Below are 24901 nucleotides of genomic sequence, written 5' to 3' on the forward strand. Positions count from 1 at the left end.
AAAACAAATATATTCATTATTTTACAACGCCTATCTCTCTCTTCTTCGGACACCATTTTCGTATCCCCTCCCTTTCCACCCAGAAATTATCGGCTTACACTCGCGTCAAGAGACGAACCAAGTAACGCAAACGTAACGGACGCGTCGCATTCCGTGTCTCATCTCGTGCGTTTCGTTTTAATTAATTTCACCCGGTCTTTGATCCGACGAAGGGGGGACAGACGTCAAAAGACTGTTCATGTCGTGAACGAGGTAAGACCGAGTGTGCTCGTGGCAGGCAGGCAGGCCGAGTTTTACGGAAACAATCCGTCGTGGAAAAATAGTGAAAAGAACGGGAAGGGGCGCGATAATCGGGCTGCGCGCACGAACGATACAAAGGGAGAAAGGAAGAAGGGAAAATGCAATTCTGGAACATTCCCTTCTCCTCATAATTCTTCTTTCCTCGAAATATCCCTAAGAAGTTCAATTTATATCCGGATTCCATCGTTGTTCGTGGAGGATATTGAAAAAAGAGAGTTAATAATAATAATAATGACAAATGAAAATTTTTGACTTTTGATTCGTCAGAAAATTTTTGATTCGGCAGTACGTTGTTTTTTCGGGTGAATGGTTATCTCTGTGTATTTGTGTCGATAATTGAAAAAGTAAAATGAGTTCGAAATAAACGAGGGACGAGGATGGTGAAAAATTTTAACAATCTCGATTTAACATTGATCGAATTGAATCGTTGTATGTCGTGTAACATTAATCTCTGATTGACATGAAAATATTAAAGAATAAAAGAAATCAGAATTTTAATTTGTTATATTAGCAGTACGTTTTCTCATTGCATTTCTTTTCCTTTTTTTTTTTTTTTTTTTTTTATCAATAATTGAAACGTTTATTGTTACAGTCATGGTACGATTACAAGTTAAAATGGGATCCAAAGGAATATGGTGGGGTGGAAATGCTACACGTGCCATCCGATCATATATGGAGGCCCGATATAGTTTTGTACAACAAGTAAGACCATCTTTTCGTCACTCTCGAAAATTACTGTATTTAATACCATCTCTGGTGTATTACCAGTTAATGGATCCAACCTTTGGAAGAAGGTTACATGCATAAGGGATTGTCTAGAATTACTTGGCAAACTGCCACCACTAATTTCCCAGTTTTGGAATTTTCATAACGGGACGAAACTCGATTTATTATTAACCTCCTCTCTAAATAAAACTTTTGCTCGTATTGCTTATTACCTACAATTGTACGACAGATATAATACTTAAATAACTTTCGGTCAAATGAAATATACGATTTTCGAATTTTTTTTCTTTATACATTCGAAATCGATCTGTATATATATTTAATTTTAAAATTGATCGAGTGTAAAAAAATATTCGATTCTGACTAATCCTTTTTTCGGGAAATTCTTTCTGAAATACAAATAAATTTTCTTCGAACGAATGTGTTTCTGGATTTATTGATCGAATGATCGATTTGTTTTCCATGGAACAGCGCCGACGGTAATTTCGAGGTGACGCTGGCAACGAAGGCGACGCTGAATTACACAGGGAGGGTCGAATGGAAGCCACCGGCCATATACAAATCCTCTTGCGAGATCGACGTAGAATACTTTCCGTTCGACGAGCAAACGTGCGTCATGAAGTTCGGCTCGTGGACTTATGACGGCTTCCAGGTAATAAACCATCTTCTTTCCACGCTTTTTTTTCCTTTTTACCGATGAAAAAATTCCTTTTCACATCTGCAAAGAGAAAAAGAGGCTTCGATAAAAAAAATATCGAAGAAGGGGAAAATAAACACTTCATATTTTGTATTAGCAGTTAAAAAAAAGAGAAATTGCTTTCTTATTTTTTTTTCTGCAAAAATGTAGCATTCAAACGTGTCCCCAAATTACATGTTAATGTGAAAAAAAATGAAGTGAAACAAGGTGACTAGAAATTGGATTAAGAAAGTGTACAGTTAAAAGGGAGCGGGATATCGAGATGTTGATATTTGTTTATTTGCACACCTCGTACGAAAAGCTTCATCACTATTCATGAGATACATAGTAGAACACAGTGGCCCGCGGATGTACGCCGAATGAAACTCACATAAATTTCTCGTGATTAATGCGTACGAGTCTGTACAAACTCGTTGTTTCTCATATATATATATATATACGATCATATTTCTTCATCTGTGATTCGTCCATTAAAGTTTCTTTTTAATTTTTCACTCTCGTGAAATGTGAATAACACGATATCCCTTTAAAATTTTCAATGCTAATTTTCTTTTTTTTTTTTTTTTTACAATCTTGAATCTAAAAATTTTCTCATAGGCAAACATATATATATATATATATGTATATATACAAGGTATTAATAAACATGTAGAACATTTTTGGAGGGTAGATTTAAAATGATGAAAAAAGTTCATATACACATATGTCCTATAAAGCTTAATTAACGAGTTATAAGCATTTTAAGTTTGTATTAGATAGAGCGAGACGGCGAAAAAACAAGAACGTTTAGCTGAATGCGCGGCAACATCGTATTGCAATGTCGCTTGCGTAGCAGAGCCCTTCGATGAAAATAAATATTTTTTTATATATAATTGTTATTTCAAATAAATTTTAGCGTAATGTAATACAATATACGTACGTAATTATATAATTTCTTATTTAATCAAATTCTTATCTGGAATAAGTAATAATCTATAAGGATTCCAGGGTTCTCATTTGAACTTCGAGTTAACGGGCAGAAATGGGCATAAATATCGGCAACGTCGAATGCCATTCCAGTCCCTCGAATGTATCAAATGTATCCATCGTATAATACGATTGAATTCGCGTTTCCTCTATTAACCTGACCGATTGATACACGCTTTGTTCCCAGCAAGTAGAAATTATACACAAGTAGAAATTATATATATATATCTCTGAACAATGTACGACAACCTTTCGTTGAAGCGCGAATCGAGATTAATAAGAGGCATGATATACATGAATGTGGAATTTGGAGAAAGTTGAAAGGGAGATAGATGATTTTTTTATTTTCATTTTCATTTTTGGCAGGTTGATCTTCGACACATCGACGAAATTCGTGGCAAAAATGTCGTCGACATCGGCGTTGATCTGTCCGAGTTTTATACTTCCGTCGAGTGGGATATCCTAGAAGTCCCAGCCGTGCGGTAAGCGATCATCAATCAATTCCTCCCCAATCATTCTTTTATTTCAGATAATTCATCTATTAGGCTTTTAGCTTTTGTTTTTTAACATATTAAGATTTACGGACATTGTATTCTCTTTTTTTTTTTTCCCCGAAATTCATCTTTTCGATGGATATATTAAAATGTGATTTTTTTTGTAAATTATTTATTTGAAATCTATAGATTTTTATTTATTTCTGTCTTCAATACATTTTTTACATGTATACTTTCCGCATACATACTTGTTAGATTTAATGCAAATATAGTTAGATCCCAGACACTGAATTGAAGCTAGTATTTTGTTCGTTATAATGGTCGCTGCCCAATTCTTCAGCTAATCGAAAGAAAATATTCTTTCGAGTTTTATTTACTCGAAAGTACTTTCTTTGCATAGTATGCCATAATCCAGGCATTAATGGCTGCCAAATCTAAAAACAATTACAAAATACGTCAAAGAATCCTGTTTTCACTTTCTATTTTTCTTTATTATTAGCATTTTTTGTTTCATTTTTGATCTCAATATCTGAAATAATACGCATTCTATTTCTTTCACGGTATGTATTGCGATTTTTTCATTTTCATTTCCACTGTGGTCAGAATTTTAAATTTTGTATATATGTTAAATTTTTCCTCGCTTTTGTATAATTCGTTTATCAGAATCAAATCGAGATTAGATTTCATTTATGTTATTTTTTTTATTCTTTTTATTATTTTTTTTTTTTATCAATTCCATGTCTTTTGAAGACTTGCCCGTAATAATATGTAATATAAAAAAATATCTAGAAATAATAAAATATAAATGCTCCAGAAAAAACAAATAGAAATGTTTAAATTTAATAATATTTGCATATTCAGAATTTTTAAAATCCGTTTGTAAATCTAGTGTTATAACAACCTAGTGAAGAAGCCAGAAAAAACCAAGATAAAATTCTTGATTCGAGCGAGCATTTGAGTGGAGAAAATTTTGAGCAAAATTGAGTGTCTCTCCTTCTTTCCAATTTTTCTTCCAATTCGAGTCCAATCGAGTCGAGAAATTTGCACGAATATATATATATATTTGCTGTTTTCATTTAAGGGATCGCGATCTAACCATCGAAACGATTTCATTTGCAGAAATGAAAAATTTTACACGTGCTGCGACGAGCCCTACCTCGACATCACGTTCAACATCACCATGAGACGGAAGACTCTATTTTACACCGTCAATCTTATAATACCGTGTATGGGTATCTCGTTTCTCACGGTGTTGGTCTTCTATCTGCCAAGCGACAGTGGCGAGAAGGTGAGAAAAAGACTTGTTTTTATTTTATTAAGTCGTGTCCATTTTAATATTATTTTTTCTTTCTTTTCTTTTCTAAGTTCTCGCTTAACCACTTCGAATGCGCTAAAAATCGTGAAATAATTTTCCTCCTTTTTATTAACTTCCGATTGTAGAAATTTAGTTGAAGAGAAATTTATAATAAATAATATATAAAATAATAATAATATAAAAATAATTTCGTTATTCAATAACAAAAAATCAAACTCATCCTCGCTTCAACTAATTTCATTTTACCGTGTTTACATTCCATGTTTACAAAACTTTGAAAATAATATTTCTATTCCCACTGACCGTTAAACTCGGACCAATGTCGAAAGTGTAATTCGATCCGCGATGTAATTTAGATAAAAGAACTCCAACCGTTCGACGGTATATTATTCCACACGCTTCGCAAGCGTAAAGAGGTTAGGAATCTATTCTATGCGAAGCGATATTTCAAAAGAATCGAACGTGAATAAATATCGTCGCCGTTCGAATTGCCACATCAAAGCTGTGTGAATTTTGTGATTGATTCGAATGCAAAGGGTTAATCGGCGGTTGATAATTTGGAAATATCGGGATCGATCCTCCGCGATTTACGGGGAGGGAAAGTTGATGGCGAGGATTTAATATAAGGATTCGCGAAAAGGAAGGCGGGCGTCGCGAAAGTGTATCGATAAATTTCGTCGTGCCGTGGCCAATTCGAGAGGAAAGTAAAGCCAATAAAGGATATTAAATTCGTCGACGCATCATCCCGTCGTTCCACGTGACGGGCTGAGAAGCTCTTTCTCCATTCTTCTTCGCCCTTTCTTCCGCGCGAAAACGGAAGAATTGCTTTGGAATTTTCTTAAATTTCTCTCCTCTTTACATAAAAGCTTATTATATCGAAGCTTGTGTTAAATTCTTTTTTTTCACAAACCTTTCAGATATAAAATAATTTAAAAGATAAATTAACGAGCGATAAAGATATTTTTTTATCCAGAAAAATTCCGCCGAATACAAACGACGAAATCAACAGTTTTGAAAACTCGTTGGAAAGAGCGTTGTTTCGAAAAAGAATGGAAACGCTGCGGTTTTTACGGTCGTGTAAAAAAGAAAGAAAGAAAGGAAGAAGCTTTCAAGTTTCTCCAAGCATAATCTAAATAAACAATATAATGTTAACATAATAAATAAACCAATTATTAACAAAATTTCTTTAATTAAATTTTTTTTTCTTTTTTTTTCTTTATTTCTTTAATTAAATGACACTGGAAACATTCTATATTTGAACATATATATTAACATATATAAATGATTGTATAAAATTAATTATCCCTTTATTAATAAATATTAAACAACTATTTATTAGTTTATAAATTATATATAACTAAAAAAACAATAATCTTAATTAAAAAGATTTCAATCAATGAGAAATTATTATTAAATAACCAATTAATCTTAATCTTATAAATATTACTATTCTTATAATTGTTAATCTTATATGTACAATTGAGAAAGTTGCAATAATTGATTTTATTGACATATTAACCTTAAGATTAAATCTCCAAATGAATCGATAATAATTAAAATTTTATTCAAACAATTAATCTAATTGTAAAATTAGATCAAAAAATATTACACGACGTTCATATAATATTTTTACATTAATACGCGATCTCGCGTGGACGAAGTCCGCTTGTTCGAGCAGAATCCCGGGTGGAGAGGGTCAAATATCAAAATCCATGGTCGGAATGCAAACCTCTAAATGCCGTTCGGCCTCCATTCCTCGTAGACTCTTGACCTCGAGCCGATACCCACTTGACGCCGTGCGCGCCTCTATAATTCAGTCGTATTGTTCTGGCTCGAAACAGCCGGGCAAAATGGTAAAGGGAGAAACTGGTCGGGGGAGAGGGTGGTGAAAAAGAAAAAAGAAAAAAAAGAGAGGAAGAAAGAAAAAAACTGGGAGAAGGTCAGATGTCAGCGTGTGCCATCCGCAGCCGTTCGCCTCTCCCGATTTCATTCACTTAAAAAGGACAAGAATTCGAGGGCTTATTGCCCTCTTGCTTATTATAAATTACGTTTCGTTTTTAATTTTAATCATTTTACCATTTATCCGTTTGTTCGATGCCATTTTTGTAACGTAAAAATAAATTTCTCAATTGCGATATAAATTTTTGTAAAACGAATGTAAAACACGTTACAGGATGAATCTCGTTTAAAAAGGGGGCAGTTGGATTCGCAGTTGAACCGCGAATCTGCCTAGTTACTTTGGACGAAAATGCTGCCAAAAGAACGAAACAATAGCTCCCTCGAATCGGGCTTTGTTTCTTTGTTTCTCTAAGTTTGCCTACTGATTTGAAACCTCTACACCTACACCGACGATCTATCGGTGAGCATACACCGAGACTCACATTCATCCTCGAGTGTATCGTGTGTTGCGATTGGTACGCTGTATTGGCTACCGTGCGTCTGGAAACTTGGGATTCGTTTTTGGTTAGAAACGATGATATTCGTTGATGTAGCGCATTTACGTTACGTGCATTGTGTGCTTAAATTAAATTTTTTTATTCTAATCGATATCTGATCGGGATGGATTCGAACGTTTCGATGAATTTTGAACATGAACGTTATCTGGATAAATCTTCTTGTCGTGACAATCGTGATTTGTTCAAGCATATTCTTGAAAAAAGTTTGAATTAAAATTGGAACGTTGATCTGTTTGTGAGTTCTTTCTTCCTTCTTTCTTTATTTTTCTATAATTTCATTTATTCGCGTTTTCTCTTTTTAGAAAACATGTTTTTTTTCATCTCTTTGAAAATAATATTATTGAATTATATATAAGCAAAGATATGTTTCAAAAACCGCCTTAATTGCAGGTCAGCCTATCAATTTCAATTCTACTGTCGCTGACTGTGTTCTTCCTTCTGCTGGCCGAAATTATCCCGCCCACATCGCTCGTAGTACCGCTTCTTGGTAAATTCGTCCTTTTCACCATGATCCTAGACACCTTCAGGTATCAACAATATCGATAAATTTATTTAAATTTTTTGGATTAAATCGTAAAATTTATTTTCGTTGAGTTAAATTAAGTTAAATTAAATTAAATTGAAAGAGAAATTTTAAATTAGAAATATTCAATTTTTTTATTATTATTGAGCGATAATTATAATTATAATTTAAAAAACGCTTCGTTTTCAGTATATGCGTAACCGTGGTAGTCCTCAATGTTCACTTCCGGTCGCCACAGACGCACGTGATGGCACCATGGGTCCGTCGTGTTTTTATTCATGTTCTGCCAAGACTACTGGTGATGCGCAGGTATAATACGCCTTCGAAGAGATCCGATTATGATTCCAGGCAAGATATGATTCTATCGAGCATTTGGACCAACCGTTGAGTCTATGCCAAGCAGCATTTAGAACGTTCATTTAGTGGCCTCGCACGTGACGTTAGTGTCACGTCGTGCCTGCAACCATTAGCACAATCCACCGTTCTCTCTCTCTCTCTCTGTTTTTTTCTCTTGTTCTTCCTTTTTATTTCTATTTCTCTTTCTCTGTCCACTAAATTGAAATTAATCCAATTTTCATGCGAACAAACATGCGAAATAACAATATTGAAATTTGTTTGATGTGGAAAATATAATATCGACAAGGAAAAAAGGAAAGTATTGGAATTTTAAAGGTATATTCATATTAAAATTCGAAAGTTAAGTTCTTAATAATTAAGGAGATGAAAAAAAAAAAATTGCATAAGGGCAGAAGGACTGAAAATTCTCTCGGATCCGTTATTTGTCTTCTTCAAATGATTTGAAATCCTGCACATTTAGTCTCACTGTAAATATTAACACGATAATTCGAAAGTATTCGTATTTATAGTTTCATATTAAAATTATGCACAATTTAGCACTATATCGCAGCACATTGTTGAAATTTTACACTATTTGCAATGTAATATTCCCAGTATAATTGATTATTAACATTTATCGACATGCTTGATACCATTGGCTTATTATTACAATCATATATCACCTGTGTAAATGAAATAATCATTTCAGTAATGTAATAGTAGTTAGGATCATAATTTCACAAGCTTAAAAATTAATATATGTATGTATATCGATTATTAGAAAATATGCAAAATATAGAAGAGATTTATCAATAGTTCCTATCAGTGAATACTACGCTTAAATTAGATTCCAAAAATATGTATAAACTCTTAGAAAATTAATTATTAGAAATTGTACAATAATTATTTTCTAATATTAAATGTAAAATAACAATATTTCGTTATAAATATTACAAATTTGTAAATTAAAAATTGAGACAAATAATTAGATATTTTGTTTAAATTATTTATAAGTCTCGATGGTAATTGTATGTTTTACCGATAGGCCGCAATACCAGATAGATAAACGTAGCATGGGTAGTCATCATGGTCAACGAGTAATGGTCAGAACGTGCAATGGTCTCGAATTGCGGGATCCGTCACTTTTTGTAGAGACTTCAGCCTCGGAGCTGGTTGAATCTTCCGTTTTGTTTCCGAGTCTCGATTCGCGGGACGAATTACATCCTCGGTATGTAAAAATTATTTTAATAACTAATCATTTTATCGATATTTATTAAATTCATAAAAAGATCTACGGCTAATGTAAAAATCCTTAAAAAGGTCTAGAAATGGAATTTTTGTATATTTAATTTTATCTTCTTTTTCAAATTTTTGTTTTAATCTTTGAATAGAAAATATTTGTAAAAAAAGAAATATTTCTTAGTTTTTAATTTTTAAAAAGAAAAACTTATAATCTGTATCTATTTGAAAAAACTATTTTCTATTAGGGAATTAGAAGCTGTGAATTTAGGAAGTGCGTGTCGCATTCACGGTTCACCAGCGACCACGGCTGCTCCTCCGCAACTGCCGACCGAGGAGAGCGTGGACGCTCTCTGTAACACTCTTCATCATTGGCATCACTGCCCAGAAATATATAAAGCTATCGAAGGCATTCGTTTCATTGCTGATCATACGAAAAGAGAAGAGGATTCTACCAGAGTATGCGAATCTTTATTTTATTTTTGATTTTACAAAATAAAATAATATGCTTAAAATAAAGAATAAATTATTTAAAAATTTTCTTAATTAATTATAATATGATATAATAATCTTAAAATTATTTATTTCATCAATTTAATTATATTTAATTTTTTAGGTCAAGGAAGATTGGAAATATGTCGCGATGGTGCTTGACAGGCTATTTCTCTGGATTTTTACATTAGCCGTAGTCGTCGGTACGGCAGGAATCATCCTGCAGGCACCAACGCTTTATGACGATCGCATTCCCATTGACGTACGACTGTCCGAGATCGCTTCCACCACTGCCAAGCCACACATCGTTACGAGCCTCTGAAAAACAATTGTTCAATTTCGTTATTCTTCACGTACAACGCATGCTCACGTACACACACATGCGTTTATACACCTACATAAATATATATATATATATATATGTATATATATATATATATATACAATGTATTACGCAACAACGTAAGAACAAATACGAAATGCGTTCACGTTAACCAGGGACTCTATAAAAAAATACCCATATACTATCAATCATTTTGATAGTACTTATAAATTGTACAGAAAGTCTGTTAGCGTTAATTGACATTGATAACTTACACTGATCGTCATTTTGCTAGATCCGAAACGGCTGATACATTAAAGTATTTCTAGTACTATTAAAGATATTTCTATTTCTATCGCTTTAATCTCGATTCATTATTTGTATCGGATATTAAAGTCAGTTCTTTGATTCTCACAAGAATTGCAATTTTTTTTTTTTAAATTGATTGATTTGTAATACGAGAATGATAAATATACATTGGAATAGACATTAGTAAATGTATCCAAATATTTTTAGATTTTATTCAAATTTAAGAAATTCTAATATTCTTGCGAATACTTTTGAAATAGAGGTTTTACGTCCCTGGTATAAACGACTGAAAGACTGAAGCCTCGGTGAGTCTTCGACTTTTCGCGTGAATTATATGACTAATGGCCAATTAACTGCTGTTTGCCCGCTCGAGGCGAGGATTCTCAAAGCATACGCACACAAGCGGTCATACATAGGAATAAAACTAACAAAAGTGAATGAAAATTAGATGAAACTGGAACTGGAATAAATGTAATTAAACATATTTTTTGACCTTGATCGCAATCTTTGAAAATCATATTTCTAAATAATGATGATATATTTCTTTTGTTTTCACATAAAAGATTAAAATTCGAATTGTAATGGTCAAGAAATATGTTTTTGCATAAAAGTTGAAAGCAAACGACTTTTGACTCGTGATTTTATTGTTAATATTACAAACGAACGAAAGATAGAATGATCAGGTTGTCAAAATATGTACACAATATAGAATTAATACGGAGAGACTTAAAAAGGGTTCGATTTTATGCCAGTTGCATTCACGGTACAGTTGTGATTCTTTCAGAAAAATAAATCGATGAACGTATTACATTAGATATTATCATTTCAAGAGTGATTGAAAATAATAGATATAAAAAATATAATATTTATTTGTTTATAAATGTTTAAAGTAACACTAATGTTCCATTAACTTGAAAAAAAATCTCGAAGAACATTATTTCATAATTTATATCGCATTAAAGTGTTCTCATAAATGTGTTATTAAATACGAAGAACAAAAATTATAAAAAAACATGGGACCGAAGTGTTATATTTTACACAATGTAGTTTCAAATTGAAATGAGCTTTAAAATAAAGATCGATCAACGATAAATTAAAGCAATTATAAAAATTATATAAAAAAGGATCACAATCATTGATATGTATATGGCATGGAATTCGATAAAGCCTGTTGCAGACTCAGGAAAGAAGAGAACAATTTCTAAAGTTTACATCGAGCCTGTAACAATGGGGCCATATTTTCACAAAATACAAAAACAAGGAAAAGAATAGAGAATGAAATCGCGTGTCTCTCTAGGTGTGAAGTTGTAAATTCTAAATATTTGCATTCATATAAGGCGCGCAAAGTGGCGATAAGAAAAGCAAATAAGAAAAAAAGTGTTGGGCCTAAGAAAGTTTCACTGACTCAACTTTTATTGCTCATAATACGTAATATGTTTGTAATAAGGTACACTTTCGTAATTATGTTCGTTCCAGACCACCGACGAACTGTGAAATGTTTATTACACATATTAACACGGCGTGCATGAAGGGACAAGAAAACAAGATGAAATGCACGAAGAAAAATGAAAACGTTGCAACTGTTTATTATTGCAATCGCGTTCTGAATAATTTACTGTCTTCCTAAACTACGAAATTAATGACTTACTTTTGATGAGCAACAGTCATATGTTTGCGATTTACTGTTGTTCCAGCCCAATAAACTTGCAAAAAATAAAATAAAAAAAATTATAAAAACAGGAAAAATAAGTAGAGCCTGATTGGTAAAATTACTGTTAATTAAGTATATATGAATATCCAGAATTTTATGTCTTAAGAGTAAAGCTTAAAAATTCTTTTGACAAAAATTCTTTTTTTGATCGCTGATCGTAGATTTTTTAACTTAGTCCTACCATTCGGCTTATCGTCTGTATCACGACGAACCACTAATGCCTGCCAGTAGTCAACAAGAATATTGAAAAAAAGAAACACATTTTGACAATTTTGTATGCACTAACTCTGAAGAAATTTAATCAATGAATTATTCAATAATATAAATTCTTCCAATAAATTTTATCATTATTGTGATTTATAATAAAACATTTCTTTCAAAAACGGTGAAGTTAAAAAGAAAACAGTTTTAAGGGAATAAAAAAAATTAAAATTATCACTGGCTGGCATGACATTGATATGGATTTTACATATGGATCTTATGTTTGTTAATATTTTTTTTATTTTAATTTTTTGTCGTTTGAGAGAGTGCGTGAAAGATATCTGTGTGAATGAAGAATAATATTGAAACAAAAAAAAAAAAAGAAAACAAAAAGTAGAAAAAAAGAAAGAAAAGAGAAACTGATTATATGTTATTATGAGGAGATAAGCGCAGTGATAGTTACTCAACGTAAGTTACAAAACAATTTAACTATATATATGTATATGTGTGTGTATATGTATATATATATGTAGGTGTATATGTATATATATGTATACATTATGTATATATATATATATATAAATATTATAAATAACCATTATCACACACGATAAAAGTAATATGGCAAGATATTTTGTGAGTGTGTCTATAAGCTCGATTATAAAACTTACGTAAATTAAGCAGACAGTTTGTCTTTATTTACGAGATTGAAAATGTTGTTCCAATAGAGGAAAAGATTTTATAAATGGTGTGTTGAACTTTTAACGGTCGTCATTCACATGAAATGGCCTTATATTCAGCACTCGGACTCACAACGTATTCAGGGAGAGAAGTGTTGCTATATTAAATGTAGTTTTACTCATCGGATTATGCATAAAGCATAATTAATCAACCTATAATTAAATATTTTATCATCGATTCGATTATGCATTTTCACTTTATATGTGATTTTCATTTATTAATACAATAAGATATACATTGTTTGAATGAACTTTCAGAAGTGCGACGAACATGATTTTTAATCACAAACGAAATTATTTAGATACATTATTGTTCGAAGAATTAAATATTTACATAATTTTTTTCAAAAAATATTTTCTGTAAATATTTCTCGAAATGTTACAATAATATAATGTTACAATGCATTGAGATATTTCAAGATAAGTGTCAAATGAAGCAGTTATAAAAGGGTATAAATTTAGTTTTTTACTTTTTTACATTTTTTGTACTTTTTTTAGTAGAATCTCATAACTTTATTTTATAAACGAAAATATAATAAATCCAAAAAAATTACTTTTAAACAATCTAAGGTCATAAGAGAAAATAAGAAAAGTAACTGTGTTTAAGAAATTAAGAATGTAAGGATGTCTTGTAAATAAAGTATCAAATAATAACATCAAGATTCTTACAATTTATATCTTTCTGAATTTTTGACTTGAATAACATACCATTCTTTATATATAAGTGACCTTAGATTCTAAATAAAACATCATGTTATAATTAGTAGCTATTTCATATGACACTTAATTTGAGTCATCTTATCTAATATATAATTATCTATTTGCAAACAAAATTATAATTCTTTTATTACATTAACAACAAAAATATATTTACACATTTACAAAAACATAGGAACTCCCTATGATATTTCTCATCAGACATTGATATAAAAATAAGATCGCTTGAATTATTTTATCATTAATTGTTGTCAAGTCAAAAAAAAGAACGTATTATGCATTTGTATAATACAACATTTTATGTATAAGTTTCTAAACTAAATATTTTAACAATTTTTAGAAATTGATATTAACGAGGCATATGATGCTGCTGCCATACTGAATAGGATTTTATTCAAACATTCGTTTATAATATTTTTCATTAAATTGTATAACATCGTGGAACAATTCAGCCTAAATACATGTACTATATTTTATTGACACAGTCCAAAATGATCAGAAATAAAACTTTATATATCTAGGAATAATGTGTCATTTGTTTATTTTTCTTTATACTAATATATCAGCATGAATACATGCATATATATATATATACGTAGGTATATAATAAATATAATAAACTTAATTTTTTTAAGATATTACAAGATTCATAATCTTGTTTAAATTATATATTTAACTTAATGCAATTTGTTTCAAATATATATTTAATAATTTTTTTTTTTTAATTCTTTATTTTATACAATTTTAATTATAAAAAATTATGTAAACAATGATAATTATTTTTTATTTTCTAATTAAAGAAATAATAAGTTAAACAATAACAGATTTTATATTTTATATATAAATATCAAGTTAAAAATTTTTTATTTCCCAAATTTTTATCAATTTTTTGTTATTTAAATCTATATATGTAAAAATTATATATTTTTGTTAGATTTAAAAAAAAAAAAAACAAAATATTATTTTAAATATAATTTACTTTATGTTAAATATAATATTAAAATTTAACTTGTTTTCAATCATAAGTTTTTTTTATTTATAATACTATATTATAATAAAATTCACATTTCATAAAAATAAAGACAACATTATTTTGTGTAATCAAAAACTATTATTAAAAATATTACTTTTTATAAATTTTATTTCTGCAGCTTAATGTTTAAAAAATAAATAATAAATAATTTTAAAAGACATTTCATCATTTCTAAATCGAGAATTTATTAAATGAACATTTAATGAGTATGAAATAATGTTTTTAAATACTCATTCTTGTATTACATCTTTATTTGCATATTTTGCAAGCACTGCTAACGTTCCTAAAATATTTAGTTAATTGCGTAAAATTTTAAAAAAAGATATAATATATAAAAATAACATAATTACTCATAATTAATTTAATAAATAAATAAATTTCTAGAAAAACGTGAAAAAAAGTATATGGATATGTCTATATGTATAAATAGATATTTGTATAAAATTTTTAAATAAACTTGATTTTTATAATGAAAAATTATAAGAATTTGAGCATGGTTTTATTTTTTTCTTTTAATTTTTTAATATTTTTCATTTAAATTTTTTTTCATAATTAATTTTAATAAAGTTTGTAAATTTGATTTAAATTTATATTATTCGTTTTCAATTTTATACTCTTATGTTATGCTCCTTAAATTCATCTTTTTGTTGTTCATTTATCTCATTTTTTTTTTCTATCTGAATTAATTTTTTTTCTGTAACATCAGATATTGATATACAATTATTTTGCTTTGTTTGACGAATTCTTTTGATCTTTTTCTTAATAGCCACAGCACCTGTTTTTTAATAAAAATCATAATTAATTTGATATAAATATTTTATTTGAATATACTTACAAAATAGTGTTTGCCAGAGTTCTGTTTTTTTTGATGTTTTATTAACTAATTTCTTTAAGGAATCTCTGTGTCGTTTTTGTATTCCTGCTAATTCAATTGCTTCTTGTGTTGGTGAGGGAAATAAACAAATTTCTAGCCAATGAGTAGCTTTAGCACATCCTAAAAGTTTGATCCATACCTAGAAATTAAATTTTTTAGAAAAAAGATTCTTATAAAATATTGTATTTGAAATTTAATATTTTATAAATATATGTGCATTACAGAATCTAGGCATTCTGTTATAAACCATAGCCATAAACTAAACTGAGCTCTTGTCTGTTCTACATATCCTGACCATAACATCAATTTTGGTACAAACAATACATATAAATATATCCTGAAAAATTATTAAAACAATAAGAAACAATTAAGAAAATATAATTTAAAATATATCAATTTTTTCACATTTTTTTGTACTAACCAATTGAGACAATGAAAGCAGAAGAATAATTTAGATAACTTTCTTCCAGTAAAATGAGATATACATAATAAGATTCGACAAATGTTTATTATAATAGTATCAACTGCTTTATAAAATAGAAATGTACTCACTACTGTACACCATCTAAAAAGATTATAAAAAATCGTAAAATATAATTTTCTATAACAGTATAATTTATATCATTTAAATTAAAAAAAAAATTATAATAAATCTTGTATTTAAAAAAATTATAAACTATCAAATATATGCTAAATATTACAACAAAAATTGCTTTACTTTTCTTGATATGGATTTATGACAAAAGATGCAAATAATAAATTAGCCCAGCCTTTTATCCAAGTTCCATGACATAAAATCTCTAATCCTGCTTGATGAAAGTAAAAGCTTTTATGTAAAATAACATCCAGTTCTTCATGTGTTATCTTCCATTCTTCAGAGAACAAATTTAATGTTTTAATCGAAGATGATTTTAGGTAACAAATGCTACCAAAGCAAAATCCACAATTCCATATAGCTTTGATTATTCTATTTCTTTGCATTAATGGAATGCGCATTTGTCGAAGTAACGACTGTGTTAATAAATGAAAATTATCAAATATATTGTCAATAGACTTTGTTATCCTTTATCTGTACACTTTGCAAATAACCCCAAAAAAAAAAAAAAATAATTGACAAATTCATTAATTAATATAATAACATAGTATAAAAATATAAAATAATTTAAACTTACATTAAGGCACTTTTCATATATAAAATATAAAATAATCCAAAATATAATTAAATATCCAACTAATATATCGGATTTTTTTATTTTTGTACCATGTACATGCGCTATATTAAATGTTTCTTTATCCCATAAATTCGAAACCATTGGAGTAAATTGTGAAATCTCAACAAATGAATATAATCCGATTGTCCAACTGCTTACAGTTTCTTTCAACATATTAAATTTTTGAAACTAAACTTTTACGTGAACATAAATTTGTCAATATATGAAATTTAGTATTTATAGTAATTAAAGGTTAAAATGTATAAATATAACAATATTCAATGACAAAGATTACATTAAATGTTAATTGAAAATATATCAAAAACTTTAATTTAAAGCGTTTTTTAGATGCATTATAATATGCAAAATGCAATTAAAGCATTTTTGATCACACCATCAGAAATCTGCAAAGATGTAATAATTAATAAATATATATATAAACGACTACCAAAGATTAGATCTAGAATAGACTCACATTATCAGATTGAAAAATTTAAAAAAGATTTAAGGATGAATTGATAATAAGAGAGTCGATCTTGATTCAGTAGTGGAGTCACCATTTAATAACCGCAATTGCTAAATATAATGTAGATGGCATAGATGAAATAATGTCAATAATATAGTCATAAAAATTGCAAAAAAAGAAGAAAAATTCTTCGTCAATGAATTTTTTTTAATAATTCTGAATATATCTATTATCTATCTATAATTTTTTATCAATCTTAAAGATTACTATCATTTCATCCGCCAAAGGCAAATATCGATAATCATGTAGACAATATTTCGATAAGTTAATCGATTAATTCATATTAAGAAGTTTGTTTTAATTCAATATATTCAATTCAATATAATAATTCATTTGTAACATTATAATTAGATGAAACAAATATAAACAAAAAGGCAAATAATAAAATAAAGATAAGGATAAAATAAAAATTATAAAATTAACGCTATTTCTAAAATATCATATATGAAACATAAAAAAAGAACAAAAAATAGTGGAAAAAGTATAAAGATAAAGTAAGAATTGACCGTTAGCTCCATCTCTTGATCAAAAAAAATCTTTTCAAAAATAAAATAAGATAGAATAAGAATTAAAAATCAACATTATTTTTCGAATAATTTTAAAATATTATTTTTTGAAAAAATATTTTATATATTCCATAATAATCAGATAATAATTTTTATTCTATTTCTATCCTTTTTCCATTATTTTTTATTCTTTTTTTATGTTTTATTTACGGTATTCAAAAGATAGCGTTGATTCTATAATTTTTTATATATTCTTATTCTCTTATTATTTTTAAAAATTTCGATTACTTTTGTTTTTCTTAATTCATCAAAAATTTTTTTTTTAATATCGTAGATATTATATATATATATATATATATGTTTTTTATATTTTATTATATATTTTTATATATCATATATATATTTTGTTTACATATAAATTTTTTCTATAGAGTGTTCAAAAATATATAAACAATATATATTTTAATACCTTTATTGTGTAATTAATATACACGTTAAGCTATGAAGTTTCACAAACTGTGTTCTAAATGTAACACACAATACTAATATTATTTTATATAAAGCGAATGTTTTATATAATTTAAGATTTTTGTTCAATAAATTTACTTCTTATTAATGAATCAGTGATACGAAATTATTGCGCTTGGACGTTTACAATATACATTTTGATAATGAATGAATTGTAAATATATGTGTGAAAAAGACCTTTTTGCAAAAATTATACTTAACATATAAATAATCTAAATGTGAAATTTAAAATTGACAAATTATTATTTGCACAAGCTACAATTCTGATGCTTCATTGTATCACCTAATATTTCATGATGACAAATTATATCCATCAAAATTATTGAAATCGTAATATAAAATTAATTATAATAATTATATATATTAATATTAGTAATGGATAATATTATTATAGGAACATAGTACATATCAGTTCCATAAAAAAACATATTTTCGTTCTGATTATTTATTATAATGTTTGTTGATTATTATATAATGTTTGTCCTCACAATAGGTAATATATTGAAGCAAGAGTAGATCATAATTGTACTTGTACAGAACAACAAATGAAATACTACAAAGTATTATGCATACTACTGACAAAATACAAGTAAATTATGTTCTAAGTTATAATATATATGATATTAAGTTTAGAGAAACATATAGTAAAAATTATAAAGTGCCTGAAACAACATTATAAAACTGTGTTTGGTATATCACTTACATTTATATTTGTAAGAAAGCTTTAGATACGTACAATGTTGAAAGTAATGGTAACCAAAACAAATTTTTAATTTAAAATTCCGAAAATATCATGAATTCTAAAGTAATTTTCTATAAAGAATATATGGTCCTTAAGACGGATTGAAAAATATTTATCTAACTATATATTTCTTTACTTATAAAGAACAAAGCCATATATGACGAACGGGCTATTTAAAATCGTGAATCATTTCAACTAATTAATAGTTAACTGTTTTCAGTCCAATATTATAATCTATTTACTGACACGACCAATAATATCCCTCTATTATACGAATAAAGATTTGATTAGATGGTATGATGATTCTTTACACTAACTAGTTGGTGGTGGTGGGGGAGGTGGTTGTGCTAATAATGTAGGTAAAGTGTTGAGATCAATGCCAGGTGGAGCTGGTGTTTGTTGTTGAGGTGGGGGAGGAACAGGAGCTGCTGGTGGCCATCCGCCCATTTGTTGTGGTTGCCATCCTGGAAAACCTGGTGGTGGAGCAGTTCCAGGTGGAGGTGGACGCATTGGTCCTTGTTGTCCTTGTTGCCATGGTGGTATACCCATTCCAGGTGGTGGAATTTGTGTAGGTGGCATTTGTCCTGGTGGCGGTGGTTGATTATTTCCGGCCATCCAAGGCATCAATGGTGGAATATTTGGTTGAGATGTGGAACCAGGCGGTGGTGGAGGTGGTTGCATTACACCAGGTGGTGGAGGCATACTAACTGGAGGTTGCCACTGCATATTCATACCATTCATATTATTTACTTCTCCTTGACTCCATGGTGGTGGAGCCATTCCTGGCGGAGGCATCATTGGTCCACCTTGCATCATTTGTGGTGGCGGGTGTGCTGGTGCTGCCATTAAAGCACGAGGTGCTTGTTGTCTAAACAAAATTGAAAAAAAGTAGTTATTTATACAAAAATTAATTATATTAATGAAAGATAAAATTTACCTATCAAAAAGACCAGGATAATTAGGATTTGGATTTGGTTGACGTGGTTGTCCAGTTTTAGAACGATCAGGTGGTGGACCTTCACCTAATTCTGCCATAAGAGACATATATTCTTCATCTATTTTAGCTTTATCTCCACCTGGTCCCATTCCTCCCATGCCTGCAGCAGCTGGTCCACCTTGTCCAGGTCTCTTAGATCTACAATCACGTGCAATATGACCTGCTCCACCACAACTTGAGCATACTATGTTGTTTGTCACATTTGGTTTATCCGGACACTATTAATAAATAAGATAAGAATGAAATTAATCTGCTTTAAATATCTATGTACTGTATTTAAATATCTATGTACTAACCAGCCATGATTTATGATCGGATGCACCGCAATTAGTACAACGTGGTCCATCATTTTCACGTAATGTTCCATTCAATAAAGCCAATTCTCTAAGTTGATTACGTCTCAAATCATTTTGTCCTTCAGGTACTTCCACACCTTGTCGTATAATTTCATGAATCTACAAAAAAATAATTTAATGAAATATTTACAAATAATTATATAATAATTTATAAAACTATTACACACTCTTTCAACGGCCTTTTTTACAGCATCCAAGTTATTAGCAGTAATGTATGCATGCAAAGGTTCATCTTCACCAGGTAAAGGTTGTCCATCTTTCCTTCCAACTTTTCCTTCTTTTACAGAACCTTTACCACGAATTATTATCTTTGCTCCAGTTTCCTTTTCCATTGCTATAAAATACAAAAAAAAAAAACTAATAAAATTTATATAAAAATTATATATAATAAATTAATAAAAAAAATGATCGTCACGCAATATTAATATATATGTAGCTATAATTATTTGTATATATGATTAATATTATTTAATATATTAATATATATTAAATATTTATATTTATATTATATCATTTTATCATATTAAAAATGATTAATCATATTTGCATTTTTAAAAACTTTTTTGAGTAAGAATAATATTATATATAATTTATATTATATATTTATATTATATAATTAATATTATATATTTATGAATATCTAAAATTTACATTTCAACGTATTTCCACGTGGACCAATTAGAAGACCAACAAAGTTAATATCTGGATGTTCTTCTTGAGGAATCATTACTTTATCATGTACTCGTATAATTGGTGGTCTAAAAATAATATTTTAAATACAATAAATCATTCATATTATAATTCTAAATATATAAATAAAAAAATATTTTTAATTACTTATAATCTGGTGGTGGTTTAAATTCTGGATTAATTTTGAGAATCTTCTGAATAAGATTGTGACGCTCTTCTTCCAATTTACGTCTAGTACGATATTCTCTCGTATTCAACCGTTTTCCATCACTACTATATATAGGTTCTGGAGATGGAGATCTGCAAAATAAAAAAATAAAATTTTGTCAAGAAACAAAGTTTGCATTAAGATGGTACTAGCATACAAGCAACCTGATCCTACTATGATTGTGTGATTAAGTGGAAGATTGGAAACTAAGATAACATTGTAATTGATTTTCAAAGTTATTAGGCTTTAATTATATTTTTTCTTTAACATATATTTCTTTTCTGTCTTTTTAACAAATAAAAGAAATTCTGACCATGTTGGAAAATTTTAAGAAATCATTTATAAAATATATGTAAAATTTTTCATTAAATAAGTTAAATTTTAATTTTTGTTATTAAAAAACTGAAATTGAATAATAAAAAAATTGAATAATATATTATTTTTATATATATTTTTGATCTTTCATTAGAAATGAAATATTGTACTAAATAAAAACCTTAATAATTAATAATAATTGAATAATTTATATTTAAAAGATTGATCTATTAAATCTGAAATAATTATTATATAATTTACAAGCTAAAAAAATGTTTCTAATAATGAAATTGTTAATTAATTTTAAAATGTTATATATTTATTTAAATTTAAAAAAAAAATTAATTTTTTCCAACAGTGTCAAGATATGAAAATAAAGAATAAAAAATTATGTAATGTTGAGTATAACATTGCTATAAATCTATTCAGTAGGTAACACCTGGAAGACTGCGCGTTTGTGCACGGCAGAAATCGGTATGATGTCAGCTGCTAAGATTGATCCTGTGATTATTAGGAAATAATTTTTTTGGATTAGTTAATAGTTTGTATATCTTACTATACTGTATAATACTAATGAAACACAATGATATAAAATAATGGTTCCAGCTAAAATCAGAAAAGTTAAACCTATTGGAGTAAATTAATTTATTAGAAAAATTAATGTGTATTTATTTAAGTTGTACCTGAAAGTAACGTAATATTGATCTTTATAGTATTATGTTTATATTATCAATTATATTTTTATGAATTTCATTATTTGCCTGAAATCTGGTCATTAAGTTGTGATTAAGGATAATAATCTATTTTTATTAATTAATGATAAATAATCCTGTGGTATTAAACAACAAATATAAAATGCCGTGCAAATCACGGCAGCCTAATAAAAAAATTTATAAAGGTGCCCTATGCACAAAATTATTTTATTAATTGGTCAATACAATAATGAAATACAGCCTATTAACTTGAATAAAGCATTCTGCATAGGAACACCTCTGAATTTCCCTACATGTGCAAGAATATAACTATTTTAGAAAATATATGGACTAGAATACCCACTGTATGTTAAACACTGCTACTATAATTATTTTTTAATTGTATCAAATGTTAAAAGACGCATTTATATATAAACAATGCATTTTTATTTTCAAAATATATTTATTATAAAAATGCTTTATTTTTTTATATTTAATTATTTATAATTAATAACTATTTAATTATTGCCCTAAATTGTTTAAATGTATATCTAGCAAGAATTTTGTAGCAGTGTTTAATAAAAATGAATTAGTAAAAGAAATTGTTTAGGGCAAACCAATATTATCAAAATTCATCTTCTGTGCTGCGTGGTGGCTTTAATCAAGCCCAATCTTTTCAAACAGACATCAGTATCCCACATTAACTGTACTGGAGCCATATCATAAGGCCCCTGTATTTATGGGCTGCTGAATGGTCAGTAGATAGGTATTGTAGATATGTTATGGTCATTTTTGGTATGTAAGTTTCGTTCAAACCTTTCCTCAGGATTAAGTGGAATTCCAAGATCTCCAGTGCGTAACTTCCTGCTGATTTCCTCAATCTGCAGCTGAACTGTAAACCAACGGGTTAGAGGGGGCGGAAACCCCAACAGTTAGATATTGCCAATTTGCCATACCAATATACATTCTATAATGTAAGCATGTTTCAAAAGAATAGAATATTCATTTAAGTCTAGTATTTTGTTTGAATTTTTGTAAATTCTCTTGAATAAATTTCTACTTCTTTTTATAAATTATAAAATATACCTCAATATATATATAGTTTTTTTAAATAATTTATTTTCTTTTAATATTTTATATATATGTGATAAACCTTGATATATATATATAAATATACAAGAAATAAAATTGATAGAAAATTTAATATAATTTATTTAAATAATCTAAGAAATCTGATAACTTCATCATTTAGCAAAATTGGCAATTCCTATTGCCAAACTCGCTTGTTGAAAATATTTAAAGGGCAATTACCTTTGGCAAATATAAATTTTTAACAATATATACATACTTACATCTTTTATAGTACTACAAATTAAGTTTCAAAAATTTATACACAGAAGCATGATTCTTAAATCATATCCTGCCCATATATGTATATATATATGTATATATATAATACATAATTAAATTGAAATGATGATCAAAGAAATACAGAAAATAAACTTACAGAGATAAGCTTTCTCCTGTTCAGGAGTCAGGTTTGTTGGTAGAACTGTAGGCATTCCTGGTATAAAAGTTTTGTCATGTTCACTACCGCTCCATCTAGTTTTCCTCCTCTTCCTACGTTCCTCTTTCGTCTCTTTTTCCTGTTTACCATCACCTACAATATGTCTAATTTATTTACAATTCTTGAAATTTTTTTCTACATTAATGTTTAAATAAATTTTAAATTTTTTTTAAAAAATAAAAAAAGATCACATATTATGCAGCACCTATATATTATATGAAAAGATCAAGAATTGAAAATTATATGATTATATATTAAGCTACATAAAATCATATGATTAAGCAAATTGTACATAAGAAATCAGGTCGCGCAACATGATACAAAAATAAAATCAATGGCATATTAAGAAACTTTCAAACGTACTTTCCGCTTCGCGTTTTCTTGTGTTATTTGTTGTGGAATTGGAATTGGTGTTAAGCTGTGTTCCATTTGCAATTGCAGCACTTACCGCGGCAGCTGCTGCAGCTGCAGCGGCAGCCGCGTTTGCAGTCGCAGCATTTTGTTGCGCGTTTTGCAAATAACTCGGATTTAATAATGATGTAAAATTCCGTGACTGATTCATGATGTAGAACTTGCCAAAGACGTATGATACGTCAAAATGATCATGCGCTTATTTTTCCAAAATCAACAGAACGTTTACACACCACGAAAATGGCGGCATTCAACTGACGGACACCTTTGCCTCTTTCATGGGCGTACCGGAGACGGATGCTGTCTTTTCGGGTAGAATTAATAAAGAATATTCTCGCTAGTTGGCGCTTTGATGAGTTTTGGAACACTTTCAATTTTAACAAAATAAATATAAAAAGAAGTAAAAAAAAAAAGATTTAAATTATTGCATTAATTTTTTTATTAGCGAAATAAGTGTGACATTTTATATTTTTTAATACGTTAATTTATATTTTTTAAGATGTTATAAAAAATAATTATTATTTGTAAGAATAATTGTCTTGCGTTCTTAAATTTAGCAAAATATAAAATAGTATTGCATTTTCTATTTAATACCATTTATAAATAATTTTTAATAATCTATTGAAATTTTTTGATTAATAAATTATAAAATTATTATTTTAATTGGAATAATTTTTAAAAATAATATATAAAACATACAT

At 28.3% G+C, this 24901-nt stretch overlaps 3 protein-coding genes across 13 annotated transcripts in view; 1 reads left to right on the forward strand and 2 right to left on the reverse strand.

The window, feature by feature from the left end:
• nAChRa3 (nicotinic acetylcholine receptor alpha3 subunit) overlaps positions 1-14024 on the forward strand; it is a 78971-nt gene extending 64947 nt beyond the window's left edge. For 5 of the 10 annotated variants that reach the window (XM_016912061.2, XM_016912062.2, XM_016912063.2 and 2 more), the window contains 10 exons: positions 893-1002; positions 1498-1678; positions 3056-3171; positions 4303-4471; positions 7345-7481; positions 7667-7825; positions 8859-9041; positions 9301-9511; positions 9669-13277; positions 13885-14024. In XM_016912061.2, the coding sequence (XP_016767550.1) occupies positions 893-1002; positions 1498-1678; positions 3056-3171; positions 4303-4471; positions 7345-7481; positions 7667-7825; positions 8859-9041; positions 9301-9511; positions 9669-9866 (1464 nt within the window). In that variant the 3' untranslated portion in view covers positions 9867-13277; positions 13885-14024. 10 annotated transcript variants of the gene reach the window in all.
• Positions 14025-15133: 1109 nt separating this feature from the next.
• Positions 15134-17278, reverse strand: LOC726025. The gene is made up of 7 exons (XM_001121801.5): positions 17138-17278; positions 16624-17066; positions 16170-16462; positions 15873-16016; positions 15674-15788; positions 15413-15590; positions 15134-15352 (listed from the first exon to the last, which is right to left on the reverse strand). The coding sequence occupies exons 2-7, from the start codon at positions 16834-16836 to the stop codon at positions 15186-15188; spliced, it is 1110 nt and encodes a 369-aa protein (XP_001121801.2). The 5' UTR covers positions 16837-17066; positions 17138-17278; the 3' UTR covers positions 15134-15185.
• An 872-nt stretch (positions 17279-18150) lies between these two features.
• Positions 18151-24542, reverse strand: LOC411122 (splicing factor 1). Of its 2 annotated transcripts, none has more exons than XM_394596.6 (9): positions 24153-24542; positions 23730-23882; positions 23039-23114; positions 21155-21307; positions 20969-21075; positions 20485-20651; positions 20258-20416; positions 19902-20179; positions 18151-19832 (listed from the first exon to the last, which is right to left on the reverse strand). In XM_394596.6, exons 1-9 carry the CDS (start codon positions 24349-24351, stop codon positions 19277-19279), a joined length of 1848 nt encoding a protein of 615 aa, XP_394596.2. In that variant the 5' UTR covers positions 24352-24542; the 3' UTR covers positions 18151-19276. The 2 variants fall into 2 exon arrangements, with proteins under 2 accessions (XP_394596.2, XP_006569562.1); XM_006569499.3 differs by having other exon boundaries at positions 24434-24498.
• Between the last annotated feature and the right edge of the window lie 359 nt (positions 24543-24901).

The sequence above is a fragment of the Apis mellifera genome, linkage group LG5 (genome assembly GCF_003254395.2).
Source record: "Apis mellifera strain DH4 linkage group LG5, Amel_HAv3.1, whole genome shotgun sequence".
NCBI lineage: Eukaryota > Metazoa > Arthropoda > Insecta > Hymenoptera > Apidae > Apis > Apis mellifera.